Raw genomic sequence first — 21,079 nt, 5'->3', positions numbered from 1 at the left:
GGGAATCCAGAAAGTAAGTTTCCCTATTTTTAAAAAAAAAGAACTCACACTTTCAGGAACATATTTATTGGCAACAAGTACAGCAATGTTTCAGCTATTTTTTCAACATAGCCACCACCAGAACTGAGACACTTGTCGTATCGTGTGATCAACTTTTGTATCCTTCTGTCGTAGAACTCTGCCGCCTGTGAATGGAACCAGCGTGTGATAGAAGTTTTCAACTCTTCGTCGGTGCCAAAACGCTCACAGGAGGACAGGAATTTCTTGAGGTGCAAGAAAACGTGAAATTACGCTTCGAACAATATTATGGCTGTAGGATGGATGATCAAACAACTCCCAGCCAAATTCCGTCAAAACCGCTGCTGTGCGTCGAGCCGTATGTGGACGAGCATTGTCATAGAGGAGCACAACACCTGCAGTAAGCATTCCACGCCTCTTGTTTTGAATGGCACGTCGCAATTTCCGAGTGTTTCACAGTAAAAGTCAACGTTTACTGTTTCACCACGTGGAAGGAACTCAATGAGCAGAATGCCCTTCCTGTCCCAGAACACCGTGCACATTATTTTCCGTACCGACAGCGTGTTTGAATTTCGTCCTGACCGGAGATCCATTCTGCCGCCAATGCTTTGACTACTTCTTGGTTTCTGGGGTTAAATGCGAAATCCAAGTCTCATCGCCCGTGACGATCCTTTAGAAGGAACTCGTCGCCATCATCGTGATACCTTTGCAGAAATGTCAGTACTGCTCCTAAGCATTCAATTTTGTGTTCGGGTGTCAGTTTTTTCGGCATCCACCTGGCACAAAATTTTTTGAACAGCAGGTGCTTAGTGACAATCTCATGCAACAAAGGTCGCGATATCTGCAGAAAATGGCTGCTCAGCTCCGTAATCGTGAAGCGTCGGTTCTCCATCACGCGCTGCCGCACAAGCTCAACAAGATCATCATTGATGAGGGACGGTCGCCCACGGTGATCTTCATCATGGACACTTTGACGACCTTCCGAAAACTGCCTACACCAGCGACGCACCATCTGCTTACTCATGATGTTCGGTCCATAGATCTTACAGAGCTGATGATGAATTTCAATTGGCGAGATGCTTTGTGCATTCAAGAACTTTATCACCGACCGAACCTCCCAGGCGGCGGGAGATGGAATAAAAGCTTCCATTTCGGACGCTACTGGCACGAGGCGGGACCTGTCCGGCTGGCATATGATTGATACATCATAGATCTGTTACGCATGCGCAACTGACACGGCTAATTACGTTTACTTTAAAGCGGGAAACTTACTTTCTAGATGTGAATCGTATAAATTCTGGTACATCTTTGAAAATTCTGAATAAAAAACACTATTGGTTTAGGCATGCTTAGAAATAGATCTGTTTTAAGGTGACGGTAAAAATTTTATAGGCTATAATTAAAAAATGTTTTCGGAAACTTTATAAAAGTTACTAAAAAATACAAATTTGAAAAATAAATCAGAAAATATGTGCGAATTTTATTTGAATGGAACCTAAGTTTCGAACTGTGAAAGAAGGAATCAAGTAAATTAGTACTTATTTGTACCACTTGTACCTCTACCTATTCTCTGGCCACCACGACCACCAGACTTGACATGTATGGATTTCTTCTGCGTGTACCTAAAGTGCATGATTCCTTTTTTTCAGACAATGTCCGTGTAACTCATTCCCAGTTAATCGAGAGTTCCCGTTAGTAATAATACACTTCCAAGATATACTAATATTTCGGATGCAGGTTTTGAACAAATAAGTAATACGCATGATCTTTGCCTTGGATTTATTTATATTATATACTTTGTTCAGTTATCTTGGGTTACGTTACCAGTGACTGAAATGATTCTCTATTTTCGGTTTTCAATGTGTTCTATATATTAACGTAAATGCAAGCTAATTTTCCACATATAACTCTTCCTCTCCTTAAGCAAATAAACCTTAAGATGGTTAGGTTACGTTAGGTTATTTGAATACGGCAAAGCACACAGGGCTTTCTATGGGAAACTGATTCATGTTTACGTCACACTTCGGGAAAGCCACGCAAAGAAACCACACAACCAGTCCGGTTTACCTAGGATCGAACCCGCCGAAGTTTCAGCATTGTTTGAAACCATAAAATAGTTTGGTTACACCCAAACAGTTTTGTCATATCAGAAATTCTCAACATTACATAGGACGCCATTTCGTAACCTATCTTTTATAAACACAAACGCAGGCTAGCTCAAAGTATTCATTAACAAAGCACAGAAACAATTACAAAGAAAATATACATCAAGACAGAATATACACCAAACAGACCACCTAACATTTAGAATTAACGTTCGGGCCACGGAGATATAATATTGGAGAACCTATCCTCATCGCACGATCCACTGCTGTTAAGTTGTCTCGTCGCCACTATATGGCGTTAGATAAAATAGTTCAGTTACATCCGGATAGTTCTGTTATAGTAATAGACTACTACATCCTAGTTAGACGAATTTCGCTCGTAAAACAACCGGTACGCACTTGCCCCGTTTAAGAACTACCCCCACACCACTTTATCGTTGTCTCACTTAAAGCTCTTTTCAGAAAAAATAAGGTGTAATTCACAAAAAAAAAAAAAAAAAAAAAAAAAAAAAAAAAATATTATGAACAGTTTTTTCTTTATTATACGCCACATTATTAAATGATTATAACAATGAGAGCTAATAGGAATAAACCGAAGCATTCATAATGTTGGTTTATTGAGATAATTTGCACGCTAAAAATATCTTTAGAAAATTTAATTTATTACTTGTAAGCCAATTAATATATGAAACAGACATATCTTATTATATTCGTAAATTTTAGAAAAACGTACAACGAGTTAAAAGGAAAGAACAGTACATGACTACAGAAAGTGTGTATGCCAGAAGGGACAGCTGGGCAAGCATGGAACCCAACAACAGCAAGTGATTACAGCAGAAGTCAGAAGACAACAGTCCACAGCAGAATCTGTAGGGCTTCGTTCATATGTACGTATTCTGTGACGAGAGAGAGAACTCAGTATAAGATATTAAATCGCACAAAGTTTAAAATTATTTTCGAAAGTTATCAGAATGTTTACGCTCTGTTAAACAAGCATATCTTATGAATGGTATATGATATCTTGTGAATGGAAGGGTATCTTATGAACGGTGCACTTTGCGTAGCTTCAACTGTTTCTGTGCATTTTGTTGCAATTAAGTGGTGTGGTGGTGGTGTATTTAATTATGGCAAAGCACACTAGGGCTATCTGCCTAAGGGGATGGATGCCTTCGTGGAGGACTTCCTTAGGGAAACTGGCTCGTATACACGTTACACATGGGGAAAACCACGAAAATACCCATGCAGCCAGCCCGTTCGCGGGATTCGAACCTCGGACCGAACTACCAGTGTTCAGCGACTTTACCGCTCGGCCGCTGGTGGGCTTTTGTTGCAATTAAATGCATAATTATATAAATAACTGATATCGTTTAATTTATACTTTGATTAACTAATTCTTTATTAAATAAAATGCAAGAATTTTCATTCACGAATCAAACATCGAATAACTGTTTACAAAATATAAAAGTGAAATAGCTTTAAAGAGATATGATAAAAATGAACTCAAATTTTTTGTGTGTACTTTACATGGCATGGCATGGCAAGTAGTGGTTCTGTTCGCTATATTCCTATTTTATATAAACTAGTGTGCAAAACGTAAGCAACTTTTCTAGTTTTGGCCATTATTCCGCAAAAAATCAACTGAGAGACAAGAAAATCATATTACAGAGGCAAAATGTAGTATTTAAAGGGCAAGGAAAGTACAGTAGGAAAACAAAATGAATAAGGGGCATACAGTACAGAACAAATAGAAGAAGTCTTTATTGACAGAATGACGTTGGTACAAAAAATTGTCTAGCCAAGAGGGAGAACAATAAAGCAAAGAGTCTTAGTAAACGATATGACCTCATCTAACTTCAATGACTGCGTTGCATCGTCTGTCGATACTCAACCCAAAATTATCCAACAGTTCTTAGGTAGATTCTCATTCTTCAAGAAACATCTGTTCAAAAAATAATTCTAATAGCTAGCTGTATGGCGCTGTTCGGAGGATAAGATCGCAAAGTGTCTCTCTAAAGTATACCACACATATTCAATAGGATTTAAATCATTAGAAGCACGATAGTCCATTCTGCGGTCAGTCCATTCTGTGGATATCTTCACTTTCCAGGAGCTCCTCCCTTCCAACATGAACCTTGCGTGACCGTGCATCGTCATAAAAACAAAGTTAGGACCAATGCCACCCCGGAAAAGATGCAGATATGAGAGGATAACTTCATTATACTAACATCTCCGGCAAGGGAACCATGTCATATATGCGGAGCTCCATCTGCCAGTTCATCATTATAACTTCCCAAACAAGCGCGCAAGGATTACCCAAACGGTCTCTTTCCCCGATGTTAGTGGGATGATAGCGTATCCCTATTTCTCTCCGAAGTAGCACCGAGAATGGTTTGTCAGATTGGAAACGATTCTCATCGGTAAAGAGGATGTGACTTCACTGATGAAGTGTCCAGTCTTTGTGTCCTTTACACCACTGTTACCGCCGATGGGCTGTTCTCTGTGGTACACAGCGTTCAGGACGGCGAGCGAACAGTATCTTTTTCAGTCGAAGTTGAGTTCAGTTTCCTTATGAAGTCGTCTGGCAACAGTAAATCGGGACATCAATTATCCATTTGAGCAATACTGCTAGCTGTCTGATTTCGATCTCTTTTCTCCAACAGAGCGATATATCGGTCATCATTACCGTTGTTTTTCTTTGCCAACTACCACCAACCTTTCTTACACCTATACTGTCGTTTGGAAGGCTTTCCAAGCTTGTGAAACAACACCTATTAATTCCAAACTCTTGGGCAACAGACGTCAAACTACGTCCCTCCTTAAGCTTGCTAATCATTCTACCAGACGATGTGCATTCCGAGTTTAGCATTCTTCAATTTGATAAGCTTTTAACATTTATATCTCTCTAATGGAGCAAAAAATCCTTTTGCCGAGCAACATTTCTTTTCACAGTCAAGCGAACAAATGGTTCAGTTACTAGTGTTTCACATCTTCTCATTCATAAAAATAAAGAATCTGTAGCAAGAAATGGTTTCTCTGTCAACTAGCCAACTGCTTATTCACAAAGCCTACAGACCGTTTCTGCTTCTGTTTACTCCGATTGGTTAAAAGAGGTAGGGTTACAGAATCTAGTGCTTGGCGACTTTTGGTTCATCGATTTTACAACTTGTATCTGAGCGTCGTGTACCAAAAAGTGAGCATAACCCACCGGAGAAACCGCAGCCCAGTGGTAACGAGCGCAGGAATAATTCTCAGACTTCTAGGTCGCCGGTTCTGTCCCCGCTCGTAGCTTTCTTAAACTCTGCTCTATACGGATTTGTTTTTATTTTAACTTTATTGAATGACTTTGTCATTATTTGTCTTTTCGCCTTCGGGTACGGTGTTAAAAATTAAACGCCTTTATTTTCTCTATTTTTGTTAATGTTAATTTTTCTTATTTTTATTTACTGGTTTGTACTCTTTGTAGTAGGTACCAGTAAGCAAGATTACGATCGAAGATCCCGAAAAGCGTTTCAATAGAAATAGCGCATAATGGAATAAAATATAATTTTAGTTATACTTACTCGTAAAAAGAATAAGTATCCGACACCTTTAAATGTTTACTGAATGTTTTCATTTGGTTAATTTTTTAGTATTCCTTTATTTGTATAAATTAATGAGCTATGAAAATTTACACAACAGACTGTTTCTAAGTGAAATAACGAAAAAGTGCATATGATGTCTCCATATAAACACCTTTTCTTGTAAAACAATTACGTGCTTTTAAAAGTTTAAATTCAAATACAAATAAACTATTAATAACATCAGTAGGTTATTTAAGATATATTCCACACAATTCCTCTAAGCTTTCATTCATAAACTAAAAAAATATTGAATGAAATAAACGCTGTTTCCGTTTGTTTGGCGTTAATTACCACGCCTACAGGGCGATAACTCGCCATTCCAAATGTGACCGCCAAGCAGATGTTTCCTCCAATGAGAGCAGCCCATAGCGAAATTGTCTGTAGGCTTTGTGAATATGCTAGTCAACTAGCTATACTGAAAAACCTTTATGTCCTGACGTTTTTCTTGTAGCCATACTGCATGTACAATTTTCCTTTCACTTACGCAACACACACACAGAAGAATGTCTGGAAATGGGCCTTTCTTTCTTCACTGCTCGGGCTGACTCCTTGCATTTTGCATGCCCTGGCGTATTTTCTGATTTCATGGTGATGATTATTTGTACATTTATTACTTTTCTACGGAGTTGGCTAATCATTGTACTGATCACTAAAAGCACTTTTCATGAGTTTTGAAAAATGAATTTGTTGCTTACGTTTTGCACACTAGTGTATTATTAACTTATTCAATCTTATAGAAGGCAGTATGATTAACATCCGAATACTCGAATTACCCAATAGCAAATTTACTGGCAGAAGGTGGTTTCCTATCATACTGTTTCGTGCTGGCTGCGCTATCTGCAACAAACACCGCTTTGAATTTTGGACTTCTGTGACGACAAAAGTCCAAAATTTAAATCCCCTCAAATTGGTTCTAGGAGAAGGCATTTCTAAGGAAAGTTGCTAGTTGCGCTTAGCTTTCTTCAATTTGATAAGCTTTTAACATTTATATCTCTCTAATGGAGCAAAAAATCATTTTGCCGAGCAACATTTCTTTTCACAGCCAAGCAAACAAGTGGTTCAGTTACTTGCGTTTCACATCTTCTCATTCATAAAAATAAAGAATCTGAAGCAAGAAATGATTTTTCTGTCAACTGGTCAACTAGCTATACTGAAAAAGCCTTATATAAAAGTTTCAACATCCAAACAGACAAACTTTTCAATGCATTCATTGCCTTTTGTGTGTTAGTGGTTTCATCTCTTCCACATACATCTTCAGATTCTCTGTGAAAAGTTATATTCGAAAAGAATATCCTCTACACTCTGGTAGACCAATTTGTCGATCGCCGTGAATCGTAATTTGCTTTTGAATCCTGCTGTTTATCTATAATTAGATAGTTTTGTTACATTTCTTCTGCGCATTGATAGATCGCAGCATAGGGGGAAAAAATCCTTCATGCTCGTAGAAGTATGTTCAAGCTGATTTACTCTAAATTACAAAGCTGAAATCGTGGAGACCACCACGACCAACAATGTGAATATATTTGACATATCCCGATTAACCGAAATTAAAAAAAAAAAAAAAAATCCTTTAAAAAACTTGATCAGAATGAGCAAATTTCCAGCTGAAACATGGATAGTTACATTCTGCCACTAAAACTGCAGATTATCTGAAGTTCTATGCCTGATTATATTTGTTTATTACATTGGAATATCTTTGATGTTAACGATTCGGTGTATAAAGTGCCTTTTCATGGTTCTGCAGTTTGCGAAAAGCTGCAATGAAAGTTATTACGCAAAACCGAAATGCGTTAATTATGAAGATGTACAAGTTTTATACTACAGATACGACTCCAAAAGAATAATAGAAAAAACGCGCCAGAGAAAAGGCAGACTATCTTTGCTCAAGAAGTTCGAAAACTCGCAAAAGTAGTTAACTTGCAAAACCCCATTACGGCGTAACTTATTCAGCGGAACGTTTTGAAATGTTTTTGCTGTAGGCACTTCGAGAATAACAAACATTGAGACTCATTCTTTTACCAAGATCAGTACTTGCTTCGCAGCATTCAAGCAAAATCTATACCTGCACCGACAACTTCTCCCCAAACTCGTTAAATTTCTGATCTAATATCACTACAAAGTGTTCATAACATATCTTCAACAACAAAATTTACTCATCATATACAACAAAATTTACTCGACTTAAAAAGTAATCTAAAATTTCACCAGAAACTGGAGATTTCACGACAGTAGAAAGACCTCTGAATATATTGCTGGCATTTCCTATCTTAGTTTACGCTACATACATCCTCTCTCCTTCCAAGGAAAAGAAGATTCTGAATCTTTAAATCCGTTATACAAGAATGAATGGAAATATCAGCTTACTCTGGGTTCTATGATGTTTATATAAATACTCAGTTTCTTGGAAGTTACCAGGATAGTAGCTATCCAGTTCCCAATTGCTGACTGAATGAACTCGTGTGCGTCAACATTTAAAAGTTGTACCTGCAATTATCCGACATAACAAAGATACGAAGCTGCAACATCATTAGACATAACAATCATGTTTGTAGGCAAATACCAAAAAGTTTGACTTTTCAATCCACCAGGCGTATCATTTTAAATCTCCATACAAATGCGATAAAATAAACTCATATACTCAAATTGCATTGCAAGAGCGTACTTCTTAATGCGTAGGACAAAAACTTTTGAGACTTCAATAACCGTTCCTTACTCTTGGTGATATTTATTTATTTATTGTAATATAATACAAAAATAATATCTAAAGGAAAAGACTGAACAGCTACTTTTTGACTATTTGACTGTTGAACAAGCTTCAGAATATCGTTTTTGAGACTTCGAAATTCCTACACTTTATTTATCGTCATTTCTTCCACATAATACGTCCTACATCGACACTCATTTGCATCGCAATGATTATATCCTACTTTTTGCGTATATCTCACTAAGCTGAAAACTAGAAAATGACCATTTCAGTGTATCTGTAATTTTCCTCGAGTCGAGGAATATACAGTGGATGGACAAAAATATGGAAACACCTTGTGAAATGCATGTTTGAAAAGAAAGATTGATTTTAATGAAATATGTAGGTGGCGCTGGCGTTTTTGACTACTGACGCCACCTATACAACTTCGTAAATGTACTAAACAGTTCAGTTGTTGTCGGAGTACTGTTATGTGAGGTTGTCATTGCATTATGTCAGAGTTAACAGACTTCGAACGTGGACAAATTGTTGGAGCATGTATCGTAGGTGCTTCCGTAAGCAAGGTAGCCGAGGTGTTTAGTGTTTCAAGAGGTACTGTATCGAAGATTTATTCCGCATATTTGAAAAGCGGAAAAACATCATCTGCTAAATCAGAGCGCGGACGAAAGTGTGTCCTGAGTGATCGTGACAGACGATCATTAAGGGCAATTGTGACGAAACATAAGAAGACCACAGCTGCAAAAGTTACTGCTGAAATGAATGTTGTGTTACCGAACCCTGTGAGTACCAAAACAATTAGAAGGGAGCTTCATAAACAGGGAATTGCTGGCCGTGCTGCAATTGAGAAGCCACTCATCAGTGATGCTAATGCCCGTAAGAGGAAAAGGTGGTGTTTAAGTCATAAAGCCTAGACTATAGAGCAGTGGAAGCGAGTGATATGGTCTGACGAGTCTTCTTTCACATTGTTTCCCTCTTCTGGCCGAGTTTACGTCTGGAGAACGCCATCTCAAGCCTATAATACAGACTGCTTGTTGCCAAGAGTGAAACATGGCGGGGGTTCTGTTATGGTTTGGGCAGCCATATCGTGGTTCTCTGCTAGCCCCATGATAACTGTGTCAGGGCACATGACTGCCAAGACTTCTGTGAACATTTTGGCCGATCAAGTTCATCCCATGATACAAACTTTCTTCCCCGATGGTGATGGTGTCTTCCAAGACGACAAAGCCCCTGTTCACACAGCTCACATTGTCCAGGACTGGTTTTCTGAGCACGAGGTTGAGTTGTCCCATCTCCCCTGGCCACCACAGTCACCAGACCTGAATATTATCGAACCTTTGTGGTCTACATTGGAACGGAAAGTGCGTTCTCGTTATCCACCGCCAACATCGTTATCTGAACTTGCCACCGTTTTGCAGGAAGAATGGCATAATATTCCCTTGGCAAACATACAGGAACTGTATTTATCCATTCCGAGAAGACTGCAAGCTGTTTTGGATGCCAATGGGTTTCCTACACCATATTAAGCAAAGAAACATGTTTTTTTAAAGGTGTTTCCATATTTCTGTCCAACCCCTGTAGTGAACTAAGTAGCGAATTATCGCCAAGTTCCAGTAGCACTGTAGAGACGCGAGAAGGAAGGGTTAAAATACCCTTTTATTTCACTCAAACAAATAAAAACATATGGCCTCTTCTTGGGCTTACAGAAAAGCCTCCACTTGGGCTTTTAAATCAGGATACGAAAATAAGAAAGCCTATTCGGCGATTCTCAACAGGCATGTACAGTACGGCCGAGCGTAATAGATTCAAGAACGAAGTAGGCAGAAGGTAAACGCGCGCCAATAAAGACTCCTCTCTTTCGAAGCAAGTTGAACTTCCTTTAAATACCTCTTCTAACTCATTTGCATTCAACGCTATTCTAAAAACTCATTCTGGTAGAGAGTTGTAAGAGGAAAACAAACATTTAAAGGAAAGGATTTCAAAATTAAAAATAACTGTTATAAAATTAAAATACACCTTACATATCTATGGGGCTGTTGATTTATTAACATATATAACTGTATTGATATTTTAACAGTAATCGAAGGTAACATTGATGACACAATTCAGAATGTTACCATGATTGTAACGTCCGAGGATAATGCAAGTATTCTAAACTATCTCTAAATACTTCAAGAACAGAAGCCTACCAGGTGAAAAAATAAAGCATAGAATTTTTGCTTTAGCATAAATAAAAATAGAAAGCATAGAGGAATAATAGAAAGCATAGAAGCTTTGTCAAATCTCAGTTTCACATCATTTCTAATTTTCTTTAAAAAGCCAAAGGCATATGACAAGAAAAGCATGGTATGTCCTTCGTAACAAATCCTAGTTAAAATATGTTCGTGCATTAATTTTATGTTAATAATGAAGAATTATAGAAAGAAAGGCAATGAACTTTTAAAGCCTGGAGTATCTCTCGCGTAAATACGTCTGAACAACACGTGGAAGTAATTTGCATATTGTTAATGCTGTTGGACATTAACTGATAAATATACAGTGGAAGTTCATATCCACCAACCATTTTGCAGCATAAAAATCACAGTGAAAGCAAAAATTTCAGGCTTTCAAAATTATTTAGCCCGAAATTTAATCTTTAGATATTCATCTAAGAAACGGGCGTACGCAGCTGTTATAACTGCAGCTTATCTTTACAGAGATAGAGCTTACATGAAATATTCATTACGCATTCATTTCTTACAAGATAATCAGTACGAATTTTACATATACCGCTTTTATCTTCTCAGTTCGTTGATGCCAATGCCGTTGCCAGTCAAAGACTAATCGGTCAAGTTAAAGGAAACTCCACTGAACTGTGACAGAGCCATATCGACTATCATAACTAGACTTAGGACAAACCATTTAAAAGGGATGAGGATTTCTGCAGACGGACAGCGTAGTTACACCAACATTTGTCCTCATTGCCCAGATGACATCCCACTGTCTCGCCATCACATCTTCAGCTGCCCAGCAATCCAGGCCAGACTGACATCGGCATTGAAGACCCAGTGGACCTACTTTATACTGATAGAGCTGCCGAGGTTGCAAAAGCTGTCTTTGACAGCTTCGGAGTTATATAATTGCACTTTGTCATAGACACGACAGCATGACATCATCATCTTCTCAGTTTCTTAAACCCGTATAATATGCTTTGGGAGACTTTTTTTTCTCTATCATGAGCCCCTCTCATGTATTTTCTGAAATTCGAAGCGAAAATCACTGATCTAAACAATTACCAACTCACAGTGTTGAAAGTGTTTTCACAGCTTTTGCAAAATTCCTGAAGAATATTTACTTCAACACTTACACTCTTGATATTGATAGCGTACTGTATGGAGAAGTTTCGCAAAAGTCGATTTTCCTTGATTGCTGTTATTTTCTTATAATATAACCATCTTTCATTTGGCACTTAGGCTCCATTCGAAATTTTATGATTTATTAACATATATAACTGTATTGATATATAACTGTATTGTAACACCAAAACAAATCTAATTCATCAGGAATAAACTATTTAATATTAGCTTAGCTGTTTGCATGTACAGAAACTTCTCAACTCACGTCAGCGATAAAAAAAAATTTTTTTTAAATTCCATTTGATGTAAGAAAGGTAATTTTCCGATTTGCTATCCAAAATAGATTTTTATAATCTTCTTTCATTTGAATGGTTACAAAATTAGTTTACGTGGCCTAAAAAGGCTAGATCTTATAGGGTTACCCGAAATCGCAAGTTTACCGCGATCGCCCGACCTCATTAGGGATGCTAAAAGACCCAAAAGCAATTTCTCACTATACCTATCGATACGCTGTACATGGTCCCTCGACTACAGATACTGTTGATGGATGATGGCCGACAAGTTGAACATTTGTTATAAATAACATAGTCTTTGCTAAAAATCAATTGTTATGCTCATTATTGCTTTTGTTACGATACGAAGTGCCATCTGTTGGCCGTTTAAACCCTTTTGTTGCTGTCAATAAAACCCACGAAATTCCAAGCATGTGTGTCAGTTTTTACCTCTATACTTGCATTATTCAGTGAATTACTGGATTTTCAAATGTTAACGGACTTTTGGGTCACCCTGTACTTTAGTCATGGGAAAAAAAAATAATCCTATTGATTAGACAACTTTTATTAGGGAGACAAAATGGATACTTTCATACGCCCTTCTGAACGATTTCTGTAGGCTTATTAAAAAAATATTTTCAGTCCATAATAAATGTACGATTCTGAAGTAGCACGGAGGCTTATAATGGACTCGAAGCGTTTTAAGGTTAAAAATATTTCTCTTTCTATTAAACACAAAGAAAAAAAAATTAAATTAATCCTGCAGCAATTTGAACTGAAACACTTGAATTGAAGTAACAAGAATATTGCTCATTTATTTATTTATTTAAAAAATATTGTTACGAAATGTACAGGCGCGGTAAGATGGCTCTCCGCAAAGCAGTTTTGGGGTTGCCATAAAATGGCAAAGGAGGGCAGGGTTGCCATATTTGGCAAGAAATCGTCCATTTAGCGACAAAATTGGCGATATACCATGGACGGCTGGAGAACCTTCTGGAACGAATTTTTACCGGTTTAGCCCAGAATGTTCCCGAACACAAGCCGAAAGCTATATAAACCCTGCTTGTCCGCAGTCAGTGTGTGTGTGCCTCGTCTAGATTGCGAGTTAGTCAGTATCGAGTTGGTGTCTCGTCCAGCGAGTCAATCCCTGCGGAGTTGATCGAGTTGACAGCCAGGCAAGAGTGCCGAGTAGGTCGTCGAGTGCACCGAAGGAGTCTGTTAGTGTATCGCAGTTGGTGCATCGCCGAGAGAGCGTGTTGAGCTCCGGGAACGACTGAACCGAAGAGTCGGGAGCTGTGCTCGTGTGTCGTCGAGTGCATCGCGAGTTGTAGCGTGGAGAGCCTCGAGAGTACGTGGAGTTCCGAGAACGATTAAGCAGAGTCGGGAGCTGTACTCCGGAAAGCAGAGTCCGGAAAGCTTTGCAGGAAGCTGTCTCCACCTTGATCGCCTGATAATGTGAAGGCTGTGTCGCTGAGTTTCAGCGTGTTTATAAGAGATCTTCGACGACTGTAAAAACTGACTTTGAAGCTATCCTGATTAATACTGACCAATAAAGTCTGTTTTTCGATACTTTATCAAGTGTCGTCGTTATTCCCTCCAAATCTACGAACCCCGTACGAACGTGAAGGAAGAATATAACGCAACAATATATTTTCAACAAAAATTATTGAAGGTAGCTGTTTGATCAGTACTATCCTCGTTGGTAATTTTCTACCAAAGTAGTTATTTACGACTTATGAAGATTACCAGTTCATTTTATGAGGTATAAGATGATAACGTTAAGGCACATTCTGTATGGTTTTTACAGTTATTCCTGTTTTTTTTTTTTTTTTTTTTTAATTTCAAGTTACTGTGGAACTAAACCGGGAAATAAAATTAGCTGAATATATTGGACGATTTATCATACTTCGTACATTGTGTCACCAGACGATTTAAAACAAATATATGTACTTCATGTATCACTAACTGAACGATTTAAAACTAATATATGTACTTCATCTATCACTAACTGAACGATTTAAAATTAAAAGCAACACATTTTTTGAACCAATGGCGGACTCTCAGCCGACTTCGGCTTGGCCACGACTAAGTTCAGAAAGGTCACTTTGTTATGGAGGCACCTAATAGGTGGTCCACCTTTGCCTCCTATAAAGGGACAGACTGTAACAACCGTGCCTTCTCCGGGATTACATATATACCGTAATTTATATCTTCATTTTTCGATAAAATTTCTGTAACTGATATAATTTAGAATATATTTATGTGATTCATAATAATATTTACTTCAAATCTTTTGTAAACACTTGCACAATTACTATATTAATAAAAATGATGCTTTAATGCCACACAGTTGTGGAATAACCGCTGCTGCGGCTACTAATGGATTTTCCCATTAAATATTGAATTAATGCTCCTCTAACAATATAGAAATTTTCTTCTTGACTGTTTTTATCAATTCTGTATTATATTAACCCAAACAATTAGAAATTTGTAGGTATAAATATTACAGAATCGTTTACGTCATAAATGTATTAAGATAAGATTCATTCTGTCATCGAAAACGTCGCTAGCAGTCAATCTACGTGTTTAAATGGGAAGAGGTCTATCGATTGGTTTATCGAAGTACTCGGCCAAACAGCATTTTCTGTTACAAAAACTGTTCTACTTAGCAGAAATGAACTGGAAATAAGGGAACAATGAACTCTATATTCTAAGAATTATAGAAAACTGGAGCAAGTTTCCTTCAACTTCGAACATATACTTTTTATTTGTTATGAGAAAATTTACTGGATTCCCATGGAAAATTTTGAATAAAAATGTTTGTACGGGTAGACATGGAATTCATGGGTGAATTACTAAATTATACTTCGAATGCCTTTGTTATGATCTCTTTGCATGCAGTGAAGCATTATGCTGTAATGAAAGCTTAGTAGGATCATGTTAAAAAATACTAGATTACGTTGCAAATATTTTAATAATTAGGTTAAATCAATGAAAAAGTTATAATTCACATAACTCGCACTCTATAAAATAAAAATATAATTTTATGCTTATGATAACATAGACGCAGAGCTACATTATCTATAACATAGATGCAGAGCTATATTATCTATATACAGCTTTAAACAACTGGCGAAATTTTACCGAAGACTAATGTAATTAAAAGGCTCAATCCATTTCAGACGCAGAACACGCCTCTCACCTTCGAAACCTATATTTGTGAAGACTCTTTGTTTTATTATATGTAGAGATTACGATTTTACCAATCACTTATTTTCAACATCATTATATTACCAATGTATTCGGTAGTTCATGCAATCTTGTAAAATTATACGAAGTAAATCTCAAACACTTATTTCCTGGAACAAATTCCAGAAAGAATTAAGCATGATTTAATTGGCAATAATAAATAAATGCGTTATCTTTGTTGTTGCGAAGCTAAGTTTCTCTAGATTGGCAACATATCCACTAGTCTCCTGTTTCAAATGTAAACATCAATGGCCGCCGTTAAAAAAAGGCTTAGCGGCCATTAAACAACTTTAAAATTGCTGATAATTCTAAAAATATTGCACACAGATTTACTAAAGGCATTAAATCCTTAACAGGAAGATAAAAACAACATAATTCAATTATTTTTAAAGCAAAAAAAAAAAAAAAAAAAGTACAATTTACAAACATATAAGAGTAAAGAAACTGAGATCACTGAGCCGGGTAAGAGAGTGGATATATATATAAATATATTTATATACGTTTGGTGCGGCCGATTGCAACCAAAATACGAGGTGCACATCTACATCTTATAGCAGTCCTATATATAAAATTTCAACGTTCTGAGGCTACTCGTTTTTCAGTTATGCGAGATACGTACGTACGCACGTACGTACGTACAGACACCAGGAAAAATTCTCTTCAGAATTCATTTTAATGCAGTTTTATAATTTTTTTTAAGGAAAAAAAAGTATTTTATTCTGTCCTTCGTACAGATATCACGCAAAAACATCGTTAAATTGCATTCGATAGCGGTCAAAATGGATATTTTCGTTGAAATATGCTGCCTGAAACTTTTCGCGATTACAATACTTCCTTTTTACTTCGTACAAGGAAGTAAAAATGCACACAATTTCTGTGAATTGAGCTCTAATTAGCAAGTTAGTTAGTGGCAACTTTAAAAAAACTAAATGAGCTCATTTCTTGAATGAAATATGCCTTCTATACAGTTAATTTTCAGAAGTGTCGTAGTGAAAGTTGAACAACTGTTAGTTTGAATTTATTTACAGACTTTTTACTAGAAAAACGAAAGGGAAAAAAATTCGGTTCCAAAAACCTAAAATAAAACGAAGAAATTTTTCAGCAGAATGATTTTAAAACAGAAAGTCTTCAAATTGCGACTTATTCTACTAAAGATGATAATCGAGCTGACGCAGATGTTTCGACTCAGCCACATATAAATGACACGCCCCTCTATCTTAACATAGAACTCTAAATTTTCATACTTTAATTTCGGATGTTAGTAGCTTTCTTTGAAGTATAATGCACCAAGCTGAAGGACATCTGTTAAAGATATAACGGCATCTGTTAATGTCACTCGATCATTATATTTTATAAACTTTTACTGCTTTATTTAAAAAAAATCGAAAAAAAGGAACACTTCTAAAAGTCATTAGCTAACAATTTAAAATTACGTAAAACAGATGGATGAAAATTTCGGCTCAAACTGAAAGTGGCAGATATCATCCGCTGCGCCATTGTAAATTTATTGCTAAAACGTAGTGAAAGTGAAAAATTAAGATACGAAAATCACCTTCCAAGTAATATATAACATATGTTCCTGAAGCCACACTAAAACCCAGACGCCACCTTAGTGATGTAATACTAAATAATATCAGAAAAATAAACTTTATAATTTACACTTTTTTAAGCAAATGTCAAAATTATTCTGAAACAAATTTCAATAAATGCTGAACTTGTATTTTTCAATATTGAATGCTAAACTTTTTAAATATTAATTTAGCTATGAGCAACATATAGTGTGATCAGGCTGATTTATGAAACTGGACGGCAAGGACAAAACTTATTACCAAGTCCTTTCCTCTCTAACTTTTTTTTTTTAACATGATGTAAATTATGTTAAAAAAGATGCCACTGATGTAAATTATATTCATGCAAAGTACATTTAGTATACACTATTTTCGTGACACAACGTTAGAATTCAATTTCTTTCATTTTTTTAATTCAGAGTTCTCAGTCAAAAGAAAATTTTCATTCAAAGTTTTCAATCAAATATGTATGTTTCACATTTTTGTGAATTTTTTTTTTCATAGTTGTTAAGTGTGTTGTATAATATATAAACGTGCATGTTTTAAATCAGGATCTTGTATTTTTCTGAAAGAAATTAAACGATAGGGAAGAACCTAAGGAATTCTTATTGGCTTTATTATAAACATTAATTAAACTACACAGGTATGACCAAATTAATGCAGTTAAATTATTTATCAACTCAATAATCGAGGCGCATGAAAGATAAAATATTCAGTTTCTTTAGAACGTGATGCAATCTTTTTTTAAATTACTTTCCTGGTATTTATGTTGTAACCGTCTTAAAAATTAGGAAATATTTAAAAAATGTAATCATTCAATCCATTATAAATGATAATTTAATAATAAAGAATTTTAAATGAAAATAATGTAGCTTTTTTCATACTATATTTTTCATTTCTTTCGTAAGCCCTTTAAAAAATAAACAATGATTTAAAGTATGAAAAAGACTAAAATAAGAAATTTAGCATTTTATTTACCTATTTAATTTTACATATTTTTATGATTTTAAAAGTTAAATTTTAAAAATAGAAATTTTTTTATATGTTAAATACTAAAAGGAAAATTTGGAGGCCTACTTGAAGGTGGAGTACGAGCCCCATTAGGCCCTGAATGTAACTGTTTTTCAAAATTACATTATACCAATATCAGACACATGAATACTGAAAAAGCAATTACTTTCGTTAGGAAAATACATAAAATAGTAAAAACTGATATGTACAAATATTAAAAAATCCATGACTTTTATTTAAATTTGTATTCAAACAAAATAAAAACTCTTTTTTAATGAAAAAATAAAATCTTATATTTAACAGTAATACTCGAAATCAACATCAGCAGATCGATTTTTAAAATGCCAATAATTTAGAGACAGGATAAAAAATAAAGTGGTATTTATTTAACAGAAGAATGTATAAATTCATATAATTAGTATTACACCGAAAAGGGAAAAAAAGCATTCTTCTAACATATTTACAAAACCTTTTCCTTAATTTACAAAAATAGAAAATTTATCTTTAATATAAAAGCAATTACAATATGTACTGAAAAATTCTTTTGAAACATCACTACATGTCTGTTAAATGACTAACAAGGAATAAACTAATTATTAAATACATACTAATGACAAACAATCTCAGTCATAAAATATTCGGTAGGATAATATTTTATACAATTGTCACAATTATCTAGAATATAAATATTAGGCACTGTGCTTTTTTTTTAATACATAAAACTGTGGAATAAATACTGCCTACGGAAAGCAAGAAATACGCTCATTCCTGTAGAAAAAATAAGAGTAAAATGAAATGTAAAAGAACATTTATGCTTTTTGCTTTTACCAAAGAATCCTGAATTTACATAAAAACATTTTTATAACAAAACTGTATATTAAACATAAAAACCTAAAATCTATCTGGAAGATGTTTGCCAATTTCTTAAATTCCAAATATAAGTACAATAATATTGCAACTAATGTAAAATCTTAATTCATTCAATTGATCAAAAAGTTGAAAAAATATTAAAATTTTAATCATATATATATATATATATTAAAAAACTAAGAAATTTTGGAATGAAGAAGTGTTATATTATGCTTAATCATTCAACACAGAACTCTAAATTTAAATTTTTAATTCTGTTTGGAACAAAATGTTATTCTTTTTTGAAAAAATTAATCATTTCTTGATTCGATTCAAAACTAGAACATTATTACACATAATATAAAAATCTCCGCCCAATTATTTCCTTCCGAAATATTCAAAAATATTAATACACATCGCATTAGATACATCAAAACATTCTAACCGCAGATACCTGTAAGATGAAACATTTATGCTTTTTGAATCAAATAAATCTATGAAAATAATAAACTAATAATTCATAAAGAATTAAAGATATGTTTTCATAATGTAATTTTAACTCGTTATTCACATCTTCACAGCATGCCATTCGCACAAACTTAACGTAACTTTAACATGCTATTAATACAATCTAAGAATAAAAACATAGCAATACTCCACATTACATAAAACATCACATATTATTAGTTATTCAAAATTTAAAAAATTCCACACAGCAATGTCATACAAATATTATACTTCAAACTATGATTTTATAAGAAATATTTAAAAACATATGTTCTGCTTAGTGTATAATGCAGAAAACTCTACTGATAATCGAATAGCTTCATGTGCAGACACTTACACAATCAGACTTCTACCGAAATCTACGATTCTCTTTTTTAAATATAAGTAACATAAATAATTCTAATTAAACGGAATAACTAAGCGCAACTATTTAATATATGCCTTTGCTGCAGTAAACTTAGAAATACAGTACTGCAATTAATTATTTATATGCAATTTATAATGTACAATTTAATCTGAATAAGAGAATTAAAGGTAAGACAGAAAACACCCCACCCAGCGGGGAAAATTACTTGAATTATAGTATTTACAAAAATGTGAGCGCTCTGTGAAAGTGACTGCACAAATAACATGCCTACAAATATCTACTATGAACCATTTTCTGTATCTCAGGAATCAGTCAGAACAACAGAAGCAACATAACGCTGTGCATAATGCGCATATGGCACAGTCTCTAAGGCAATCGTCATCTTTCTTCTCTTGAACTATTCTGTAAAATATTTGGAAGAGAAAGGGAGAAGGTACGAGAAGGGTAATAGGAAAGAGAAGACAAAAAAATCCATGGTTAGTCATCAAACTTAAAATGTTAAAAAAAAAGTACTAATAGCATTTAGTAATATTACAGTAAGAGTTTACCATCACCGGTTACATTTAACATGCAAATCCAATACACATGCTTAGTTTCATAAAACTTACACCACAACAGCTGTTTCAAGTTGTCAGTGCGCAGTTAAAAGCAATTTTAATATCATAAGTGTAAAAATTTACAATACATTTTAAAAAGAAATTTTTAAAAATATAAAATAAAATAGCATGCAAATGTAAAGAACCCAGAAGTATTTGCAACGCATTAAGTTCTCATGTTAATGGATACCTAAAATTATATGTTAGCTTGAAATTTTCCCTTCTTACCCCTAAAAAATATATATATACGATCAAATATTCAAATTATTTAAAAGAAGTATTAGAGAGATAAAACGAAAACAACAAGATTTTCCCTCTTAAATCTGCTCGACAGAAGATACTTTTTAGGCCGATGTAATGAAATGTTTAAATTCATTAACAATGACGCGAAAATTCTAATGCACTAAATTTAAAATTCACTATTCGAACAGTTAATTTCACACTGCTAATAGGCCCAGCGGTTGAGGGTACTTACATATTAGCGCAACCACCTTGGCACAGTTAGGCAGTTTTTTACATAAGGGGAAAAAAAAAAAAAAAAAAAAAAAATGATTCGATGAATTTTCTGATTACAACTTACAATGGATAAGGCTACTTAAAGAACTGTTAAGCGTATGGTTGCCAGAGTTGGCAGAATTCTGAAAATTTAGCAACTTCTACTAAGGTGGTTGCGATAATACGAACACTGCGCCCCCCCAAAAAAAACTGAAAGATTTCAGGTTTTAAATTACGTCCAAAGGGGCGTTTTTTTTAACATTTTGTGTGTTACTTTTATTAAATATTTATGTTCTTTGCACATAAACCATAAAATTAAGTTGAATAGCAATGTCGCAAAATAATTTTTAAATGAGCCTATCTTTAGAATTTCACACAGTTCCGCG

At 34.9% G+C, this 21,079-nt stretch overlaps 1 protein-coding gene across 2 annotated transcripts in view; it reads right to left on the bottom strand.

Moving 5' to 3' along the window:
- The window catches only part of LOC118200025 (uncharacterized), a 60,614-nt gene that overhangs the window by 8,688 nt on the left and 30,847 nt on the right, over positions 1–21,079 (bottom strand). Inside the window, exon 3 of one of the 2 annotated variants that reach the window (XM_085806860.1) lies at positions 18,244–20,004. The exons of the other annotated variant lie outside the window; for it this stretch is intronic. Within the exon in view, the coding sequence (XP_085662986.1) occupies positions 19,911–20,004 (94 nt within the window). The 3' untranslated portion in view covers positions 18,244–19,910. Of the gene's footprint in view, positions 1–18,243; positions 20,005–21,079 lie in introns of those variants that run through there. 2 annotated transcript variants of the gene reach the window in all.

The sequence above is a fragment of the Stegodyphus dumicola genome, chromosome 12 (assembly GCF_044657685.1).
Source record: "Stegodyphus dumicola isolate Sdum_Otavi_A_Nest chromosome 12, ASM4465768v1".
In the NCBI taxonomy this organism is placed as follows: Eukaryota; Metazoa; Arthropoda; class Arachnida; order Araneae; family Eresidae; genus Stegodyphus; species Stegodyphus dumicola.
Note: the sequence above shows the minus strand (reverse complement) of the source record. Positions and strands in the feature narration are given on the sequence as shown.